The sequence below is a fragment of the Pleuronectes platessa genome, chromosome 20 (genome assembly GCF_947347685.1).
Source record: "Pleuronectes platessa chromosome 20, fPlePla1.1, whole genome shotgun sequence".
In the NCBI taxonomy this organism is placed as follows: Eukaryota; Metazoa; Chordata; class Actinopteri; order Pleuronectiformes; family Pleuronectidae; genus Pleuronectes; species Pleuronectes platessa.
Genome location: NC_070645.1, coordinates 1,174,575 through 1,197,701, shown reverse-complemented (window position 1 = coordinate 1,197,701; position 23,127 = coordinate 1,174,575). Strand labels below are relative to the sequence as shown.

General features: G+C 39.9%; 2 protein-coding genes across 4 annotated transcripts in view; one reads left to right on the top strand and one right to left on the bottom strand.

Moving 5' to 3' along the window:
- The first annotated feature begins 243 nt into the window (after positions 1-243).
- Positions 244-23,040, top strand: zgc:163022 (putative ferric-chelate reductase 1). 3 transcript variants are annotated; one of them, XM_053412368.1, is made up of 20 exons: positions 244-448; positions 667-716; positions 802-893; positions 1,014-1,132; positions 1,222-7,060; positions 7,577-7,707; positions 8,199-8,335; positions 10,556-10,653; positions 10,807-10,969; positions 12,227-12,421; positions 12,695-12,796; positions 12,927-13,071; positions 13,956-14,063; positions 16,753-16,868; positions 17,279-17,365; positions 18,506-18,597; positions 19,152-19,210; positions 19,348-19,491; positions 19,709-19,728; positions 19,809-23,040. In XM_053412368.1, exons 6-20 carry the CDS (start codon positions 7,590-7,592, stop codon positions 19,893-19,895), a joined length of 1,671 nt encoding a protein of 556 aa, XP_053268343.1. In that variant the 5' UTR covers positions 244-448; positions 667-716; positions 802-893; positions 1,014-1,132; positions 1,222-7,060; positions 7,577-7,589; the 3' UTR covers positions 19,896-23,040. The 3 variants fall into 3 exon arrangements, with proteins under 3 accessions (XP_053268343.1, XP_053268344.1, XP_053268345.1); XM_053412369.1 differs by lacking the exon at positions 17,279-17,365; XM_053412370.1 differs by lacking the exons at positions 244-448; positions 667-716; positions 802-893; ... (2 more) ...; positions 7,577-7,707; positions 8,199-8,335 and having other exon boundaries at positions 10,571-10,709.
- The window catches only part of cubn (cubilin (intrinsic factor-cobalamin receptor)), a 101,103-nt gene continuing 99,551 nt past the window's right edge, over positions 21,576-23,127 (bottom strand). The window contains exon 67 of the mRNA XM_053412367.1: positions 21,576-21,758. Within this exon, the coding sequence (XP_053268342.1) occupies positions 21,651-21,758 (108 nt within the window). The 3' untranslated portion in view covers positions 21,576-21,650. The remainder of the gene's footprint in view (positions 21,759-23,127) is intronic.

Below are 23,127 nucleotides of genomic sequence, written 5' to 3'. Positions count from 1 at the left end.
AAATGACAATTGTACTTGTACTTCCGGTGTTGTCACAATAACACATTGCCGTAGCCATAGCGACAGCTACACACATACTCATCCCATATCAAATTTAAATTTAAAAGCTGTTTTAACAATACATATATGGTTTTAACCTGTGCTTTAAGATGAAAAGGACAGTTGTGAAGCTTTACTCTGAAGAACTCACATCAGTCGTTTGCGTCATCACCTGATGTGCATGTCCAATCAGAGCCTAGTGTATGCAGAGTGCGTCTGCTGCAGACATGAGAGGATCGTGCTATGTGTGTTCCGTACGAGTGACTCTGTTTTCGGGATAAATAACTTGCTGAAGTCGACACGACACTGTTTCCCTGGGGGAGATGATGAGTTCGTGGGAAAGCAAAGCCGCGGGCCCGGTGTGGAGGAGTCGAGGCGGAGAAGACAGACGCACAGTCCCTGAATTAAGGTGAGAACCAGCTAGAGAGCGAATCCATTGCTAACTGCTAAGCTAACTCTCAGATTTGAAACACGTGTCAACAACTGTGGGATTAGCGCGACAGTTGCTAAAAGGAGAATAAAGCATCGAGTGCTTTAGCGGAGCTAGTGCATGTTTAAATAGGTATGAACTAATTAAATTAAGTTTTTTCAAAAACGTGACTTTTCTCTTTTTTTAAATTTTTGTAGGAAGTTTCCGTCTCTTCACAGCTCTGATGAAAATGGCCGGCGGAGCGAGGGTATGAATAAAGATGTGCTGTGCTGTTTAAAATACATCCTCCAGCTTTACTTTATCTGATCTTTTTCATTGTTATGTTTTCACAGCCTGATTCCCGCACACAATGACGCAGTCACTGCACATTACGCCGAGACTCGCTGAAAGTTTCCGCATTTGCAGTGCGGAAAACGACGCCATTGTATGCAAGTATCTGTTCAGGATTTTTTAGGAATTTTCCTGTGGATCCTCCAACGGTGATGCAGCAAGGCTATTTCCGTTTATTAATAAAAAAACTAATGTTACTCATGTTGTTTTCCAGCTGCCTGTACTATGACTTACTAAGACCCACTATGGGCCAGTATGAAGGAGCTTCCAGTTCATCCATACGGACCTTGCATCAGCATTGAGGAGTTCAGGAGTCGGCAGAGAAGAAAGGGGGTAAGGTTAGATTCATTAAATCATTTTTCAGATACATGTGGATGTATGTTAGCATTGAACTGTAATAATTGTACTTATTGTGTTTACAGCTGATTACAGCGGGACAGATGACATGAATCCATCCTTCCACAGCCAGGAGCTCACCGACCTGTGTGCCACACTTCAAATAAGACTAGAGGCTACACACCACAGATGTCTACACACTGGGGCAGATTCGGACAGAGTCCCACAAATAACATATGACCCAGAGACTGCAAAGAGACATTCAATCAATTATCAATCAAATTTTATTTGTATAGCCCATATTCACAAATTACAATTCGTCTCATAGGGCTTTAACAGGGTGTGACATCCTCTGTCCTTAACCCTCAGAAAGGGTAAGGAAAAACTACTAAAAACCCTTTTAACAGGGTAAAAATACGTAGAAACCTCAGAGAGAGCCAATGGTGAGGGATCCCTCTCCCAGGACGGACAGAAGTGCAATAGATGCCACGTGCAGGAAAACATCATCAAGATTAAAGTCTCTAGCAGCATTTGATGAGGGTAAACATCCCGAAGGACAACCCCAACATGACATGCCAAGCAGTCCCGCTGCGATCACAGTCCATGGTCAGCAACCAGCAGGACCACGATCCACCATCCAGACCACAACGCCACTCCAGTCCCCGTCCAGCGCCAACCACCACGAGCCGCCGCTGCGGTCCTGGTCCAATGCCCGTACCCGATGCCAACGCGACACAGGGTCCGCCACCACCACCACCCCACACAACACAGAATCCGCCACACTGGATCCACCACCTCGACCTCCGGTGCGCGATCAACAAACCGCAATCCATGATGCGGCCACAGAGGCCCTGGATCTGCGGGTGATAAAGCAAAGGGATTCTGGGGAAGGGGGATAGGGATGGAGAAGAGGAAGGAGAAGCTGGAAAAAGATGCTCCGTGTGTCATGTGTCATAAAATAGAACAAGTAACGTTCTGCCGCACTAAATAGCTCTAACTATAAGCTTTATCAAAAAGGAAGGTTTTGAGCCTACTCTTAAACGAACAGATGGTGTCTGCCTCCCGAACTGAAAGTGGTAGTTTATTCCACAGCAGAGGAGCTTGATGGCTAAAAGCTCTGGCTCCTACTCTACTTTAGGGACGACAAGTGGGCCTAAATTCTGGGAGCGGAGTGCTCTAGTGGGTTTATAAGGTACCAACAGCTCTTTAAAAGGTTTTGTTGTTGTGAGAGAGCTGTTTAAGTTATGTGCAGCCACAATAATGTTAACCGTGTGAAATTAAGTCGCGGTCCGCGAGTCATTAGACATAACATCCTGCAGACGACGGGATTTCGAAGTAGGAGGCATACCTTTCTTGTTGACATGTTCCTTTACTCCATACTTTTTCATAGCTGTAGAATAGGTCACCTATCTTCTCCAATTTATATTCCAATGCTTTTAAACTTTGGCCATTTCACCAATGGCTTATGTCCTTGCATGTCCTGCTATTTTTTATGTGCCTGGTTGTGTCTTGGACTATTGCTTCTGTCTGAAGCTTCTTCCACATCCCATGGGGTGCTGATGCTCTGCTGACTGCAGGTTTCTTTGAGAGGCGGTGGACTATGGGCAGAAAAGTTCTCTGGTAGTGTACTTACAGGGTTCCCACGGTACCTGGAAACCATGGAAAACATGGAATTTATTTTTTCATTTTCCAGGTTTGGAAAAGTCATGGAAACTGAGCAAAAGTGAACACTTACATGGAAATTGAAACAGTTATCCTGGAAAATTGTATTGGATGATGTGTAAAATAGTAATAAAATGAAACTATTGAGCACAGAATTAAGATAAGTTTATAAAAACCCTTTACATGTGAACAGCTCTTACTGTAGATAGAAATGGATGATCCCATGTTGTAGAACATGCTCTTGGCATCCTATCTGGTGTATTGGATGTTGGAATTTGATGAGAACCTGGTGATATGGACTTTAAAAGTATAGTTTCGGATTGGTGGACTTCGGGAATAATAACCGAGAAACATTACTCGCGATCTCAATAGAAGGGTCAAATACATGCATTTCCAGCCAACACGGGAGCCTTGACATCTACAGTGAAACTTCTTATGCAAGTTTATCCTCAAATGTAAGTAGCTGTGTTTCAACTGTGTGATAAACCTGGGTTTATCAACGTTAGTTAGTAACCTGTGCAATCTTGCTAGCTAGCAAGCTGCAACTTGCTAGCTTCAGCTTACACTAGAATTGTTGACGTAATTTTTACCTTGCTTTTAAAATACTAGAACTATGTTCGATCCCCATATGTATTTCACTCACTGACTTTTCCTAAAACCGTGTTATTCACCACATTTAGGGGAGTTTGTTTTTGAATTTGGATTCATTAATGATGGTTAGCAAGCACATGCAGTGCAATCTTGCTAGCCAACATTCAGCTTGCTAACTAACTAGCTAGTGTTGGCTAGCTTGCGTTGCTAGCTAACTACCAATACATTTTCACATTAGGCTGTGACATTACTTCTATACTAGTTGACATGACCAGTCTAGTCTTGATACATTTTGTAACATTCATTCTTATATCTACTTTTAGCTATTTTGTGATTTTTCGTTTTTTCTTTAAAAAAATGATACTACTAAATAGGAACATTTGGGGTGAGACATTTTTTAGGTTGCTGTACTGAGGCACCACAGGGGAACCAGCCTTATGTTTTTCCTTTTAGGTTCATTAGTTTGATATACAAAAGCTTTTACAGAGTAAGGGTAGGCATATTACCTCTTCTACGTAAGACTCATAATCTCAAATGAGTGATGCATTACAGGAGTGAGTGACAATGACACGCTGTAGATTCAGGATGAGGAAGAGAAGAGGGGAGAAGATGAAAGAGGAGGATACAAGAGTAGAGGATGACAGAGGAAAAGGGAGAAGAGTGGAGAGGAGTTGAGAAGAGTAGGAAGAGAAGACAGGAGCGGATACGAGAGGGGAGGTGTGGAGAGAAGAGGACAGGATAAGATAGGAGAGGAGTGGAAGAGAGAACAAATATCAATCCCAGTGCTCATGTGTCTCAAAGTTCCCGTTCAATAAATTGTTGTTCATCTACAGATTGTTGCATTATTTCATGCATTGATATATCAATAAGACATAATCTCTAAGCATTTACAATGTAGACTTGACTGGCACATCTTTTAAATCAAGTTAGTAGTCAGGTGTCCTAGGGGGTTGTGTTTGTGAGGGGAGGGGGGCGCGGAAAGCTTCAGGGGCCTATAGATCATTACTTAATATGGTACCTGGAAAATCAGGAGGTAGTATGGAATTTTTTTTCAAGGCAAGCGTGGGAACCCTGACTTAGTTAGTGTCGATTTTTCACATGCCCGTACTTTACTTGAGTATTTATTTTCCTGATGACTTTTTACTTTTACTCGCTATGTTTGAACACAAATATCTATACTCTGTACTTTTTACATTCTCAAAACCGTCTCGTTACTTGAGCAGCGGAGGTTGGCGCAACGCGCGCCTCTACGCACAGTGCACTTCTCTCTCGCTCACTCACGTGCCCCCTCCCGAGGGAGGGGTGCAGGTCCCGCGGCGTGTTTGCCATCGGGGGGCAGCGCGAGACCCTAAGCGTCAGGAGGTTGGTCAGGCTGCCTTGGTCGACCTGGTTCGAGCAGGCTTTACCGGTGATGATCCCTCCGCAGGTTCACCTTCAGAAAATTTGTTACGAGATTTACTGCCTCTAGATAGTCCAGTTTGATCGTCTTCTCGGGGCTCCGCTAGGGCTGTGACCATCTCTGGCGGGGCTGATCTGAGGACCTCCCTAAACCATCCAATGGGTAGTAGAGATGTGTGTACAAAGGGCAGGGACTTAATCAACACCAGCACATTCCCAATCCATTTATTCCCGTGAGAATTATCCAGCTGCTCGTGCAGGAGCTTGGTTCAGTTCATTCTTTAGTATTCTGTCTGAAATTTTGCATTAAAACCAGACTGTGTCCAGTGATTTTGTCTTCTCTGTACTAGCACTGTGCAGGTTGTTAACAAAAGAGAAACTATAGAACTTGTTTCCCTTTCCTGAGTTATCATAAGGGGCATTGTGTATCACTCCTGTTACTGATAAAATGTCCATGTTTAGTGATATTTACAGAATGTTTTAGTCGTTATACTGTGGTTTGTAGTGTTCTTAGGTAGACACAAGAGGCACTTGTTTATTCTGTTGTGTTGATTCTTTGTTGTCTCTAGTCAGAATCTGGGGTTCAAAATTTGTAAAATTATACATTAAATGCATATTGTTGTTATACTTTTTCAGTCAGTTGAAACAAATCCTGAAGAGAAACATTTTGGGTTGTTTTGTGTCTGTATAGGCCTACTATACATGACACAACATAGACATTTTCACTGCATACATGATTTCAGTGCCTGTATAACATCACTAAAATCAATTGCATGTGATAAGAAGCGGTTTGTGCAATACAGTGTTTCTGCTCTTTTTGTGCACTTCAGTCCTCCAATCCTAGTTATGTTACTCAAATCTTATTCCACAATACACTGTTCATTACTGTATTCCAAAGCATCACTGAGCAGAATAAGAGAATACTAATCCTGCACAGCTCATATAAATATTAATCTCATCTTCAAAAATGAAAGAAATTCGGAACACATTGTATCTCATGCACATACAATTGCATTTTTAGCACTCAGTGTAGTAAAACTTGGCATCAGTATATATTTTTTTTCTTGATGGCAACTCAAGGGGTCCAATGCTTTGTCTTTATCTTAAATCAGTCAGAACAGCAACAAAACTATTTTTGCCCGTGTTAAAGGAAAACTACTTACCTTGGATGGTATAAGTTTGGCTCACAGCTCCACTGTGAGCAGCAGAGGAGTTTTGTTTAAGAATGACATCATTTGACCCTCACATAAAGCAGGTCTCTAGGACGGTGGTTTCCAACTGTGCAATGTCAGGAAAATAAGAAACAACCTGTCTCAGAAGGACTGCATTACCTCTAAACTGGACTATTGTAATTCTTCATTATCAGAATGTCCCAGGTAGTCGGTGAACAATCTGCTGTCAGGAACTAAAAGGAGAGATCATATTACTCCTTTCTTAGCCTTTCTGCATTGTTCACCTGTATAATTCAAATTCCAGTTGATGGGGGAGTTTTTTCTCCCCACAGTCGCCAAGGTGTGGGAACTTTTAGGATTCACAAAAAATGTTACGGTCTCCACCTTTTATGTGAAGTGCTTTGAGATTGTGTATATTATGATTTTCCAAAAAAATACCAAATTTTTTTATCGAGTAGTTAAAATTGTGGACAGGAAGCAAATAGGATCATTATAAGAAATTAAAGTGTTACTTTAGTGTTAAGATCTTATTTTAAGCGGACCCAAAAAGAGTGCAGACCAGGAACACGGCAGATTGATGGCAGAAAAAAGGTTTATTTGGAATGTCCAAAAAAGGCAGGCAGGCTAGCAGAACTCTGTGGAAGGAGTCGAACAAGGAAGGTGCGCAGCTGAAGCCCACAGGTGAACGGACGATCTGGCGAAAACAGGGTAGATGAGCTGAGGTTTTATGGAGTGGAGGTGGAGTTGATGAGATGAGTCTAAGCTGCCAATGTATCCCACAGGAGGCCCCTCCCAGCTCCAGGTTGAGCCACCTGTGGAAAGACTACAGTGGGGGAAGGGAAACAAGAGGTGGAAAGCCTGGTCCTGACATTTAGTTAAGTTATGGCTGAAGTGCCTCTTCCTGGAAATTATATAAAAAAAGCTTTAGTTCTGGGAGACAGGGCCAAGTCAACACACTTTAGAGAGAATCTTCTCATCGGGGGAGCCATAGAAGGATTATTACCAGCCCCTTCTACATGGAGTAAACAGACCATGCCAGCTACAACCAAGGAATCCCAGCTCATGATTTGTTTTTTTAAGATGATTTGTTCTCGGACTGAAGGTAAGACACCAACAACAAAAATGCCATTATTAGCAGGGCCTCTCTGGGAAGTATGTGAGGGGCTCGGAATGCAATATTGGTGATAAAGGCTGTACTGCTCTTTAAATGTAAATTTGTATCTTTATCTGTGCGCAGAAATAAAGTTTACTATTGTAACAAGCAGGAAAATCCATAGCCTGACAACAACAGAAGCCACATTTACACAGCTTTCTCCCTTTCTCCTGCTCACACAAGCATTGTTCGTCTATCCTGTTTTTATGAACAAGGAATAGTTTTGATGGTTCGGTAGTTGCCTCCTCCCATTATTCCACAGAGCCGTCCTTCATTCCCCCCTCCTCTCAGTCATTGTTTACTCACAGACTCCACCTGAGCTCCCCTCACCTCAATAGAAGCCTTGTATGAGCTAAGGTTTTCCACCAGCTCTATTCATGAGCAGAGTGGAGTCCAATAATTTTTTGCAATGGACTATAATGTGTTGTTTCTGGTGTGTATTGCTCCGGCTGTTTGTTGCTACAGCTCAGGTCAAATTATGGACAGCTGTAAAGACATGCAACCCCACCACTCTGGGTTGAGCCCACAGACAGAACCAGCGCCCTTCACCATCACTACAGACCACAGCAGTTACAGACTGGGAGAGGAGGTCAAAGGTAAGCAACAGGCTTATCTAAACCTTGAGCGAAGTGTATTAATCATGAAAAGAATAACAAAGCGTCTTTCTTCCCTCTAGCTCTCATTGCACATAGTTTGGGATTCGATTTTGTCCAGGTTTTATGATATCAGTTACTGGGATTTTGCCTCTACCACAATAAAATAGGGGATTGTATTCCTTAGATCTATGTTTTATATATAAATATTTGGTGATTATGGTCCTTATTGAAACAGAATGATTGTGTATCTGATCTGTTGCACCATTGAACTCTTGATGGTCATATTTAACGGCACAAAAATCATTATTTAGATAGATGACAAAATCTTGGCCATGTAAAAGAGTCGTAAGGATTTACTTCAAAAGATCATAGTGTGCTAAAAATGTATGACCCTGCTGTTTGCTAAATATAATGCTTTGTGATATTGAATATCCGGATTCGTAATCGGTATGAGTTTCATGGCTCAAAGTACTGATCTAATTATTTTTCAGTTCAGCTCCTGGCTCTGGGCTCAGCACCATTCATTGGTTTCCTATTACAAGCAAGAGAAGTGGGGGGGCAGTCTCCAGTGGGATCCTTTGAGCTGACGCCAGGGGCTGCTCAGCTGCTCATCTGCAACCAGAGACCTGTGAGTTTACACCCATGTGAACAACATGCCGGCCGATAGCTGGCAAAACTGTATATAATGCCCCATACTTACTTAACACTTATTTATTTACAGCATTTTGGTACGCTGGACCATCATCCATTGCCCAATTAACAATATCATAAATTACTAAATTTTCAAGGTTTTTACTCACTTCCTCTATGAAGCCACACATAGCAGTCAAATGATATTACAGCTCAGCAAAAAGGAAAGATGGAGCAGAGAGGGTGAGAATTAGGAAGAGAGAAGCTCTTGCCTCTGATGCAGCAAAATAAGCTGCATCATCCATGATTTTAAATTGTCCTGCTGACCAATGGGTTTAATGTGTGAATCATGGAATTAAACTATGAAAAGAAGAAGCGCAACTGTCAGACTCCCACATCGGGGTGTTTGTCTGTTAGGTAGAGGTGAGGATAGACATATTGTTTGGTGGCCACAGGAAAGATGTCACTAATAAAGAAAAGACAATGACACACTGCTGCTGCTGCTGTTAATACATTGAGTGAGAGTGAGGACGATAGAAAGAACGGGCCCTGAAATTTAAAAAAAGATCTTATTCAAAGGTGGAGGTAAACAAAAAAAATTGCTTCACACTGTCAGATTGTGAGGGAACTGCTCGACTGCTCGTATTTCAAAATTCAGAGACAGATTTTTTTTTTGATGATTGAAAGAGACCCTACATAGAAGGATTGATATTTACAGTGTTAATCATATCTTTTGGTTCTGTTGGGTCAGTCTGTGTAATACTGGACTTAATTCAGCACAAAGATCACAGATCTATAGAATCTATATCAGCTGATTAGTCATCATCATGGGATAAAAAAGTTTTTGTTTCTTTCTCTGCACCAATATTATACACACACTCGTCATGATGATACGTGCACAGTGTTGGAAGATATTATTAAAAACATTAATGACTTGTTTGCAACTTTGCTATTTCCTTGTATCTGAACATAATTTGCTGTAATTTGTTTAAATCATTTTCAATTGATAGTTCTTGTGGAACAGTTATGTCGCTTGAGCACAACTAAAGCTGTTGGTATTCATGTAAATTATAACTTGGATCAATATCTGGCTTTAGTTCACGACCCCAGGTCTGCATCGTCACTTTTCCGTCTCCAAAATGATCACAAGCATGGTTCAGAGTTAACGCACTAGTGCGTACATTTTCTAGTCAAGTTTGTTAATATAAATCCCAAGGTTTGCGTGAGAAGTGGCTTACACATCCTTCAGGCCCCGTTTTTTTGCGTACGCAATGCTAATAGAAGAGACACCAGGTAAGTCAAGTGACACTCACACTGTGCAAGGGACTTCAGTCAAGCCAGCCTCTACTCCAAAACATACGGTCAAACTATCATTTCACAATGAACATTATTTTCAAGCTTCACCTATTATGTTTTTTCAGTCTTTCCCTGTCCTCTAGTTGTTATATATGAATTTTTGTTAATGTATACAGTATGCATGGATAGCAGTCCACAGCAGAGGGAGCTATTCTCTCCCACAGTAATCAGGGGTGATGAAATTGCTCCCAGCTGGCCAATCACAGGAGACTTGGCTTTCTGACGAGGGGTGGCAGGAGCTGAATCCGGATGTGAGTCTCTGCTGCTGCAGCAATTTATAGAGAATAAACAAACTAAAGCATGATATAAACAGCCTGTAAACCTTTTCATTTAGTGCCCGAAATAAAAAATTATGAACCCCAACAACCAGCATAATCTCACCTTTAAATTACAAGGGTGTATTTCAAATTAAAAGCGGCCGACATTTGTTCAGTCTGTGAATGCCTGAATGAATTAAGTTAATTAATTAACTAATTAAAATACACAAATTAATTTAACTGAAGGAGTTAAAGTTGACCAATATAAAACTAAGGTTAAATCAATTTATTTTCCATTACCACAGTGTGAATACATGTTATGCTGAAGAAAAACTTAAATTAAAGCAACAAAACAACAAATGGAAACTACCTGTTTCAACAGAACAATTTCACTTCAAAATTACAATTTTTAAATATACCGTTAGCAGAATATGTCAGCGCCAGCACTGAGGGTGTACAATCAATTTAACTAAATGAGGAAAATAAAAAATATGGAATAACTTAAAGGACAACATGCTGTCAAACCTTAAAAAAAAAAATACAGTATGATATTGAAAGTCCATGTTTGCGTGTGTATGTCTGTTTGTGTGTGTATATGTGTCCAGAACTCTGCAGTATCTCACCGATCAGACTCTATTAAGACCTCTATTTTGGTGACGTGGAGATCAGAAGCATCAAGAGACGGGAAACCCATTCAGTTCCAGTAAGGATGAATTCAACTAGTCTTCTCTTCTCTATTCTCTTCAACACCATGCTCTAGTGAGATAGCACATTGAGTTTTAATTTCTGGCTCATGACATAATAATACCAATGTGTTTACTGTGATGAATGAAACCTGGGGTTGGTTTCTCTGCAGTGCCTCCTTTGTGCAGAATTATAAGACATTCTGGGTTGATGTTACGAGTCTTGTCCTGACCTTCAGTGATGACGGTAGTGGAGGATCCACCAGTCTGCCTCCACCAACAATAACCAGTTCCACCACCACATCAACAATAGATCTTCAACATGCGTCACCGGGTGTAAGTAATACTGATGATTACGAACAGGGTAAAACTAGCTGTCTAACTACCAAACAACAAACATAGATAGATGACACATCCACCAGCCATAAACAGTATGTAAAAGTTATACCATACTTCACATAGTAGAAAATAACCAGGTGATAGTTGAGAAGTTCATTCTTACTGGCATCCTTTTGGTTGGATGTGGGAGTATAGCAATAGCAATATCTTATGAATCTTACCGAGAACCCATGAAATGAAACACACATTTCCCCAGGTGCCGTCCTGTGTCCCTGTGTTAACTGTTTATATCATATAATTTTTGCATTTAAATATGTCTTTAGGATTTTTTCTTTTCTTGAAAAACAGCTTCAACTGTTTGGTAACTCGCCTCCAATGATAATGCCTTCAGGAATTTGAACTCCCTCCTTGGCTGTGACTATAAATGATGTCAGTTAGCCACTGGTCCACAGGGAGTGATGCTTTCCAATTAACTGGTGACATCTGCGGTGGTGAGAAGTCTTTGACATCAGAGTGTGAGCTGTCGTCATGACTTTTCAACATGAACTTCTACTCAGTCGACTACTTTAGATGCCAATCAATATCCACAATTCCCTCCATAGCTTTGTGATTTTACTAGAAACATGAAAGTATGGGGAATCAAATTGAGTTGACAGTTAAGCATTGGGTGTCTTGGCCAATCGCCACACCCAGATCCTTTGGAGGAGCCAAATTCATTGTGGGTTTAGATTTGTATATTTTCTCATATTTACAGCCCTCGGCCTGTCCTCTTAATGCCCCAAGAGGCACGCCATAGGAAAAAAACTCTTGGCTTTATTAACCTATATATACATCTTAATAAACTCGGTAGCCAAGTTTCCAAAAAGTTTCAAACATAGATGACAGGTTTCCAGGGTAAATGGTAAATATAGCGCTATTCTAGTCTTGATGACCACTCAAAGCGCTTTACATCACAGTTTTACATCCACCCATTCACACACACATTCATAAAGTGCATCTATTCGCAGCACTTTGTTATTCTGTGGGGGGCCATTCAGGGCTCAGCATCTTGCCCAAGGACACTTCAGCATGCAGATGGGTCAGACTGGGGATCGAACCTCCGACCTTCAGGTTGGAGGACGAACACTCAGCCACAGCCGCCCTGCAGGGTGCAGGGTGACTGACGATTGTACTATCTATCATGAACACTAGGATCTAATTGTGTTCTTGTTGTTATATGAACAAATTAATACATCTTTAAACTCTTTCCTGCAGATGATCTCCAGTGCAGACTGTGGTATCAACAAGATGTGTTTCAGTCAGCCTTCAGACTGTGACCCTGCAGTCAGTGTCGACTGTTTTTTCATGTCAGCCATGATGTCGTCTCCCACTGACAAAACCATCCGATATGAGATGACAGGTCCTTCAAATGGATACATCTCTTTTGGATTCTCAGATGATCAGATGATGGTAATGTCACAACAAAATGCTTGAATCTATGAAATAATAGATGTTTGTTACAATTCTAAGAAAAAGGCTCACGATATACCACATTGTGTGCAGTATTATTCTAAAGTCTGCCTACATAATTTGTCTGTACCTGGCGATTTAACAGTGGTATTGTGCTTCTCCGAAGACACATGTAAAATTGTCAGCAGAACACACATCAGTAAATATACAAAAAATTGAAATTTCTGAAAAAAAGGGAAAGCTTTTTTCATATATACTTCTGTCTGTCCTCAGGGAAATGATGACATCTATATTTGTTGCAAAGGCAGTGACGGTCAAGTGGGGTTGCAGCATGCCTTCTCAACAGGTCGGACAACTCCACAGGCTGTTCCTCTGGTACTGAAGACCAAAGATTTATATCTGAATTTTTCTTTTTTTTTTTGATCTTTACTTGCTAATACTATGTGTGAATTGTAACTGTGTGGATTGAACTTGATACTGAGATCATTTTTAAACTGTCCATCAGGGGAATGTGACTGATGTAACAGCATCAGCGCAGGACAGAGTAATCAGCTGTTCCTTCACATCCATGAACACAGTTTCTACACAGAGGACCAAAGGCTTCAACAAAACCTACCATCTCATGTTTGCTCATGGACCCAGCAGTTATGGTAATGTAGACATTCTGTGAGGACTCTCTATGTGATCGGGGGAAAAAATATTAATAACTATTAAAACAAGGACGTCCGTATGTTCATAACAGGACAGTCTTTAATTTAAGAGATTATTTTAAACGATTGCATTGCCAGCTCTAAACCTGCCTGTTTGGAGTGAGTTGTTGGCCTATGGTAATGCTACTTGCTGCTTTCTTTCAAAACTGTCAAAGTTACCTATGATCAAATGGAATCTGTTTTTGGCACAAACTTTATAGTCAATGAAATGTTTAAAAAGGTTTTTTTTATTGTGAAATATTTGCAGGAGCGGAAGATACACGGCTATATACTGTTTAGAACTGGTATTTTATACAAGGAAATAGTCGTATTTATGGCCATATTCAAGGCAAAGCCAATGTCAAAACATTGTGCTGCAGTAGCAGCTCCTCTGCAGAGCATACTGTTGAACTGAGAAGCTAAATATTGTACATTGGACAGATTCTGTAAATATGAATTGATTTTATTTTGAATATTGTGCATTGAATAGATAAAGTTGCATACCTGCCACTGTTTGCATATAATTATGCCTGTAGATTCAGCTTTTAACAGAAATTGCAAAAAATTATAAATATAACCCTAATAAGTTGTTTTTTTGGAAGATATCAGGATGGTAGATCTCTGCTTACGTTAGGTATTAAAACGTGATCTTGGGCTCGAAAAGGTTGGTGATCACTGCATTAAGAAATTTCACTAAAACCCTTTTCATCAATCTTAGTTCCATTTAAACACAATCCAATGACAAAAAAGAGAAAAACATAACCATTGACACCTCCTAAGTAAAATACAAACAAACAAAAAGTAGAAAAGAATACTCAATATTCTATTTTATGTTTCTTCTGCAGGACAAATCCAGCTCCATGTAGCTACCTTTATCAGCACTGACAAGATAGACATCTCCAGACCGCAGATTGTAGTAAAGGCTGGATGGTCTCGTGTCATCAAAGCACATGGTGAGATCTTGCCCAGATGGATGTATAATAACTAGAGCTGTGAAAAATAACGCGTTAACGCGTTATGATTAAATTACAGGATTAATTTGTTTTGTTTTTTTTAACGCATTTAACGCATGCGCAGAAGGACCTTCCAATTCCGCCGCCTCTGCACTAGTCGCCGCTCTAATGCAGTCAGACGGCAGCTGCCATTCAAACAAACAAACAACATGGATAATTCTGATGAACCTGAGGACCTTCTGGACGGGAAGATCGTGTTCCAAAAAAACAAAGATCGAACATTCAGTAAAACCAAGGTGATATGCACACTCTGCGAGAAGACGTTATCGTTTCACCGTAGCAATACCCGCCTAACCACCGCAACGCGAGGGGCGTTCAAGTGGAATGCGCCAAACCAGACTCACTCGCCGGACACATTGTGCAAAAGAAGCGGTCAGCTTTACTGTCAGAGAATTTGAACAAGTTAGTTTGCCTCACCAACTGGCTAAAGACCGAGTAGCTAAGAGGGCCTTTAGAGGCATTAGATTGTATCATGGTGTGGTTAATGGTTGTGTGACAAAAAATATAAAAAATGTCAACCATCCTATGGCTAAGAAGCTCAAATAATTTCTGTTTAATTTTTAAAAAAAAGTTTTATTCAACCACGCAATGGCTAAGGAACCCGAATTCTGTTTAGGATGAAGATTATATTAATGTTCCATATGGAAAAGCAATGATAACTGCTGAAGAACTGCTGAGTTGCAGCACAAAAGAAAAGTTAAATGTCATAAATCTTGTTTTCACAAAAATATTCCGAAAAAATCGGTAATGTGATTAATCATGATTAATCCATAGAAACCTGTGATTAATTTGATTAAAAATTTTAATCATTTCACAGCCCTAATAATAACTATAAACATACCCTTTGTTCTGTGACCTGTCAGCAACATGACCTAAGTAATATGTGTGAGGGAGATTCCAGATAAACAGCCGCTACTTAACCAACCAGACAAAGTTATGGAGGACAAAGAACAGACAAGGTAATGAGTAATGATAGATGTGGTAATCCCAGTGGACAGTAATATTAGGAAAAAGGAACCCGATAGTAAGTAAGAAATGTAAGAGCAACTACACCTATTAAAGGTAACCTTTTTTGACTCATATTTGACTGTAACTGCTAATAATTGGTTAAATAACGCGGAATTGCCTGAAGATAATTAAAGATGGGGAAATTTCAGCCCTATCTGCTCGCGGGAGCCGGCCGCGGCGCTTCCAAGAGCTTTGGGGTTGAGGATGATGGTGTGACATTAACGCATTGGTAAACATTGCATGTATCACGTCATGATAAATCAGCCTTTTGTGGCACCTTCTCGGCAACTGCCTATGCCAGGAGCCGCCCCTGTTACATTGCATTGACTGTTTAGTTGTTTTAGATAGAAGTTAATTTCATCTTTTAGACAGACCTTAAATGGTAAATGGTTTTGTATTTATATAGCGCTTCTCTAGTCTTGATGAACACTCAAAGCGCTTTACAGTACAGTTTTACATTCACCCATTCACACAGTGCATCTATTCACAGCACTTTGTTATTCTATGGGGGGCCATTCGGGGTTCAGCATCTTGCCCAAGGACACTTCGGCATGCAGATGGGTCAGACTGGGGATCGAACTGCCGACCTTCAGGTTGGAGGACAACCACTCTACCCCTCAGTCACAGGCGCACGAGTGACTGCATAAAAACAATGAGATAAAAACATGTTGTGCAGTTTTTGGCTGTGTATGCACAAGTTTGTATACAATAGATGGGTGAATCTGATCTGACAGACGGACAAACAACCAGAAAACATAAGCCACTGGCTGTCGTTGGCGCATTGGAATAAAATAAGCTAAAGCACTAGGATGTGGAGTGCTCTGGTTGATACAGATTGGGATGGAGGGACTTATATAACCAGGGGCCCAATTGTTTTATCCAAAACTGACAGACAAAGTTTATTGGAGAGTGGAATATTGGAAATGGAAGTAATAGATATTTATTAGGGCTGTGAAATGATTAAAATTTTTAATCAAATTAATCACAGGTTTCTATGGATTAATCATGATTAATCACATTACCGATTTTTTCGGAATATTTTTTGCAACCCTAACCCTAACCCTATTTTTTGTCACACAACCATTAACCACACCATGATACAATCTAATGCCTCTAAAGGCCCTCTTAGCTACTCGGTCTTTAGCCAGTTGGTGAGGCAAACTAACTTGTTCAAATTCTCTGACAGTAAAGCTGACCGCTTCTTTTGCACAATGTGTCCGGCGAGTGAGTCTGGTTTGGCGCATTCCACTTGAACGCCCCTCGCGTTGCGGTGGTTAGGCGGGTATTGCTACGGTGAAACGATAACGTCTTCTCGCAGAGTGTGCATATCACCTTGGTTTTACTGAATGTTCGATCTTTGTTTTTTTGGAACACGATCTTCCCGTCCAGAAGGTCCTCAGGTTCATCAGAATTATCCATGTTGTTTGTTTGTTTGAATGGCAGCTGCCGTCTGACTGCATTAGAGCGGCGACTAGTGCAGAGGCGGCGGAATTGGAAGGTCCTTCTGCGCATGCGTTAAATGCGTTAAAAAAAAAAACCGAATTAATCCTGTAATTTAATCATAACGCGTTAACGCGTTATTTTTCACAGCTCTAATATTTATACAACTCTTTGGTTTCAGGAGCACTAATGCTGATAGCCTGGATGACCACAGGATCACTAGGAATGATGGTAGCCCGATATGTGAAAGGAGTGACCAAAGGACACAACCTGTGGGGCAAAGATGTCTGGTTTCTGGTGAGACTTAAGTTCTTTATTAGTCCCTCAAAGGGGAAATTTGCATGAAAAGGGTCTATTATATATGTACGCCATGATCAGCTTGCCTTTTCAGCATGAGAAAAAAAACATGGAAACTTAGAATTATAAAATAACATTTCAGTTTACTGTAGGTGGACCTAAACTACATTTTCAAATAAAGTAGGACAATCTTAATTCAAACAACAAACTAAACCATCTGATTTTATATTATACTGTGATTTTAAATTGTTTCTTTTTTTTACTAATCAAATTATCATGTAATTTTTCTACGAAATTAACAAACCGAGGAACCACCCCTAAATCATAATTCAAAATTGAGCCTGCACATCTGCTGAGTTCTCTACAGTAGCATATGTTTTACTTGACTTTGACCGTTTGTGTTTCTGCAGGTCCATGTAGCAGTGATGTGTGTTACGGTAGCAGCCACAATCATTGCCTTCATCCTCTCATTTTCACATGTCAAGGCCTGGTCTAAAGTCAGTGTACCAGTTCTACCGGGATTCATAATTTTTTTTTGTTCCCTCAGCATCAAATAATTTAATCTGCTTATCATTGAAGGGCATTGCCATCACAAGGAATTTGCCTTCACTCAATATTATTGTTGCGGACTGAACAGGAACTGGACCAAAATGCATGACTCAGTCAACATCTTCTCAGTGAATGAAAGATAGCAAAGAATCGACTTTTAAAGCACAGGTTGATGGTGGAAGACCTAGATCATCTTTAATGTGCATGATGAGCTTGGTGTTTTGTGCTGCGTGGTCTGAATGAGCAGTGTTTTTGTGAAGGAATCCAGGAGATTTTCTTCTGACCAGATCAGGCAGGAAACAGGCAGGATTTCAGCAGAACAGACTGGCAAACAGTTTTTTTTCCGTTGCAACCCAGTAGGGGCTCGCACTGAAAAGACTGTGCAGCTGTCTCTGGTGAGCACATCAAACATCCACTCACCCCCGGAGGAGACATGTGACATGACTCAATAAGCTTCTGTTCATGGGAAGGCTCATAAACTTGACACAGAGGAGTGTTTACATTCTCAAACTGAAGGATGAGGAAAGGCAAATAATGCTATGCATAGACAGAGGAATGAACACACTGTCCACACGCAGCGAAAAATTGCGCTCGCGGGCTCATGATTACACAAAAGACTCTGAGTTGCATCTTTAGGAAATCATGTGATTGTGTGACAAGACCACATTATTGTTGTCATGATATGAAACCGTGCTGCCTGTTAACCAGCCGCAGACACATCAGCAGACCCGGGCACAGACAGACTTACTGCAGGGAGGATGCTTTTAGAAGATGCTGGTGTTTGGTACTTAAAAGGGCTCCGTGTTTAGGACTCACAAAGAACAATTGCTGCAAGGGGCAGAGTCATCCAACTCCAAGGCCTGATTAAAAAGGGTTATGGCGTAGTATATGTGTAATTACTTGTTTGATTTTAAACTTACTCAGTCTTATGATGCTTTTCAAAATGCTTCCTTTATTCTGTGCTTATATTCCTCAAGTACTATCTAGATATATTTTGTAGCCATCTGAACCAAGCACTGGAAATAGTGTCAGGTGTATGTGTGGTATAGCATGTCAGTGACTGTCAGTGTTGCTCTGTTCGTTTGCAGGGAGCCCATCCAGTGTTGGGCTGCCTGGTTATGATCCTCTCATTCCTCCAGCCCGTAATGGCACTGATGCGTTGCGGACAGCAACATCGACTGTACGTACCATGTTGTGTGTGAGAGATAGAGAGAGAGAGAAAGAAATAGAATCACACACTTTATTCAAGCTAAGCACACTTCAACCTCACCATGCCTGGTTGGATGGCTCTGTCTTAACATACATGAATAAAAGAGAAGTTTTGGGTTTGAACCCTCACGGTTGAATGAACTTAATGAAAGTCGCTTTAGATAAAAATTTCAGCTAAATGAAATGTAATAATAAGTAATAAGGGCAGGTCTGTCTGCCTGCTGAGTCGAATGCCTCTGTGTTTATAAAAAAAGTATAAATATTTCTGTGTGCAGAGGATTGTTCAAACTTTTGGGCAGTGCTGTAGTGGTGCCTGGAGATAGATAGATAGATGGATATTTTATTAATCCCGTGGGAAGATGTGGGTATACTCTCCTAACTAACCAATCTGTGTAAGGCAGGTGATTTGGTTTGCAAGACATGAATGTATGATACTCACCACAGATGATTTAGAAGTATGCGCTATGCTGATTGAATTTTATAGTCAAATACACTCATTTAATATGTTTCTTCCTTACTTGACAGGAGATTTCTGTTCAATTGGTCCCATTCTTTAAATGCGGTGGTTATAAAAACTTTGGCTGGTGAGCTTTTGTCTTTCATTTTGCATTGACAGACATTTTATGTTCTGCTTTGGTACAGTCTGTCAAAGGATATTCATTTATTAAACTATATACAAACTGACCACTTGAAGTGACTTATTTTATGTGACTTCACACAGTGGCAGCCATATTTACCGGTCTGAAGTTGATTGATAGCACACTGGACCATTGGCTGATGAAAGTGATGGGTGGTTTTGTTGGATGGGAATCTTTGTGCTACATCCTCCTGGAGGTGCATTTAAATTGCACGGTCAGCAATACAGGTAAACACTTTTCTTGACTTGTAATTTAGTATTATTATTTGTTGTGTAGCTTTTGGTGGGGGGAGCATGGGAGTAGATAATATGTCAGTAAGATATTAAATGGTCCTCTTTGTGTTGACAACGCACACAAAATTAAATGTAAATTATTTAATGCTGAAAACGTGGGTTTTAAGTACCTTGTAGTAGCTTTAACTTTGGCATTTTCTTTCCATTACAGATAGTTTGAAATCGAAAAAGGTAAGATAAAATGCCAACAAATCGAAAAAATATAAAGACCACACTCCTGATTTCTAATATAAATTGCATTGTTTTAACAGATAACAGTCATCCCGCTGATGATCCTATTCTGTCTCGGAAACTGTGCCTTTCTTGTGGCACTGTTGGTGGGAATTGGGATGTCATAGGAAGAACCATGATACATCAAAAACATAGTACTACAACGTTTCTATTGTTTTTGCACTGGGGCTCAAAGGGTTTTGGGTGCCATCCATACTGACTGGATTAGAGGTTATAAGGAACATTTGGCATATTTAAGTGACTGTGCTATCATGATCATTATGTGGCTCATTATTAAATAATGTCTCTTGTATTTCAAATTAGTTCCTGGTGACCAAATCTTTTTGTGCCTGAAACGTCATTAAGTTAATAGTTTCAGGGAATGTTAAATAAAGTGCACACCATGGTGAAAAATTCCAAAATGGCAGTAGACTATGCAGATTGTATTGATTCAAGTCGAAACAGCTTAAAATAGCACATATCATAATTCTCTTGGGCATTGCTCCAGTGAAAATAATTTCTATTAAAAAAATTATCTTTTGTTCTAACATTTCGAAAGAGGAGATGAAAGTCAATTGCTATGAGATCAGCATGCAAGACTAAATAGTCAATTTTCATGGGCGACCTCCAGAAACACTTTCAAAATTGAGAAGCAACAGAAGACCTATACATGGTTCATACCTCCCTAATGCAGTGGACAGTCCTGGCCTGGCTTCAGGCCGGACCGAGCCAAGGTGTGGAAAGCGAGCCTCTGACCTTGAACTCTCCATTCCATAAAGTCTCGGTTTTTGACACAAAAAGGAAAAAAAGGGTGGCTGTTCTTCCAAACAAACTGCCTTTAACCCTGATTTAACCTCACAAAATAGATATATCGACTGCACTACAGATTATCATGATGCCCCGAACCCATGCAAATGATAAACAGGACTTCCTCTGCCTCTCCCGATTCTTAGAGAATGGTAAGCAACACTCTCTAAGAACAAAGAAGCCTCTGCACATCTGCCTTTTTTCACTTATATTTTACTCATCTCTCTAAAAATGAGCGATAACTTATACTTAAATTTTTTTTGAACATACATATGAAACACATTTGAGTATTTGTGTCCATTACCTATTTAATCACAATAAGTTGAATAAGTTGTGGCATTTGGTTAGCTTCTCAAGGTCCATTTGAGTCTTTAAAAACTATTGTTCTGTATGATAATTAAATTGTTATAGTTTTTAAGTATGAACAATGCTTGAATAAGTTTGTAAAAAAGTCTGTCTCACTAATGTGATTGTGGTAAAATACCATTCCACTTGTTACAATATTTCATAAGTTGTGTATGCATATTGAGCTGTCTGATTGTCATACTGGTTAGGGTTAAGGTTAGGAGAAAGTCGTGCCATTAAATAATTTTATTTGTGTGTTATTCACCCTTGTGTGATACCAGGCTGGTCTCTGGAGCAGGTCAGTGGGGTTGCTGCAGCGTCCACTGTATATAGTACTGGTAAATGTTTTTTTATTTATATAGTGCTTTTGTTTGACAGTACAGATTTACATTCAACCATTCACACACACATTCATACAGTGCATCTATTAGCAGCACTTTCTTGTTCTATGAGGGGCAATTCAGAGTTCCGCATCTTGCCCAAGGACACTTCGGCCTGCAGATTGAGAAGACTGGGGATTGAATTGGCGACCCTCAGGTTGGAGGACGACCGCTCTACCCCTCAGCCACAGTTAGTAAGATAACAACATTTAAAAGAATTGAAATTGTAAATGATGAAGTGACCACATTATTATACTGAATCATGTATTTATTATAACAGAATATATTAATTATAAGTGCACAGTATGATTGTGTGAGTGTGTGAGTGAGTGAGTGAGTGAGTGAGCGAGCTCAGCTGCTCCAGTTGAGTTTGAACCCTGAAGGCAGAGTGGAATACTCGGCTTGGAAAACGATGTAGACTTGATGGGAGGAGGCTGTGAATGGTGCGATGTTGGTTTCCTTAGGAAACAACAGAGAGACAAGTAGTAACTAGTAACATGCTACATACTATCAATCACACATATTGTAGACAAGTATCTCTAAACCTTATACAAATCGATATAACCTCACACTGTTACTGTAATTTATACTCCATAATTTTCAAACAGATAAGGGTTTCAAAACTTAATTTTTTAGCATAGAAGTCCACTTTTACTCTTCATTATTCATCGGTGTGTTTTTGGTGTAACATGAAAGAAAACATTCAGAGGGCCATCTCCTATTTAGGGATGTCCACATGTGGAAAGAAAAGATGTGTTTTGACTCAATAGCTGTAAAGCGCCTATTGAGATCTTTAATGAAAGTTTTTGTTGTGGGTAGCCTCACTCTTGCGGTGCATTTAAAAGTGTGCAGTGTTTCTCATTAATTGATTTTATTGCAGAGGCATGTCATAGTCTAATATGATCTACATTGTTTTAACGCGACTCATAACATAAAAGATGTCTAACTGTTTGTTGTTTCTTTGTAAAGCTGTGCGCAGAGCCCTTCACTTTTGCTTGCTCTCTTCGAAAGATACTGATGTCAATTAGCCTGTGAATCGTCAAAACAACTTTAAAGTTGCTACCGTCCTTTGAAATCTAATCCTCGTCAGTCAACTCTTGTCTTGTCATGATCAGAATCCAGACTAAGCACTGATATTAAGTATTTTACAAATAAGGGTTTAACAGAGAAACTTTGTAAGTTCAAGCGTTTTTTCATTTAGTGGTAATTTTATATTCTTACATGTTTATAAGTAAAGTTAATATAGTAAAAGAGCAAAAAAATGATATGATACTAACAAACTTACCACTTATTAATATATAAATATGAGAAATATTTTTAAGGGTGATTCAATGAATATCAATGGAACTCAGAATCCTGTTAAGCTTTAAAAAAAACATAAGTATGATTTCACCCTCCTTTTAGCTTACTACAAGCTGTTTTGCTTTGGCTTTTGTGGTAATTAATGCATATCAAATGATGTTGATGGAACGGTTCTGTTACACATGTTAGTCAACAAAAAATAACCGTATAGTGTGGCCATTAAAGTGTATTGAATTTAATTGAAGTGAGGCTCAGCTCATTAAAATCCTATTGTATCATTGGCTTACCTTCGCCTCCATTCACTTGCAATTAGTACGAACGAGTTGGCAGATAAAACATTTGCTTTCCGTGGCAATGCCAATTGCAGTGCGGAATTCAACGTTGGTGAACTTTGACCCATGATATTTGCTTCACATTCACAAGTATGACCGTGCCCTTAATTTGAAGACATCCCATTTTTATGGCTGTTAATCACTAGTGTAAATATCCTTCTCAAGTCTGCTCCATTAGAGCTGAGGTTGTGACG

Coding starts and splice junctions, on each gene's coding strand:
- zgc:163022 (XM_053412368.1), top strand. CDS start 7,590: ATGGACAGCTGTAAAGACATGCAACCCCACCACTCTGGGTTGAGCCCA. Junction 13,072..13,955: donor TCATGGACCCAGCAGTTATG/GTAATGTAGACA, acceptor TTTCTTCTGCAG/GACAAATCCAGCTCCATGTA. Junction 16,869..17,278: donor GCAAAGATGTCTGGTTTCTG/GTGAGACTTAAG, acceptor GTGTTTCTGCAG/GTCCATGTAGCAGTGATGTG.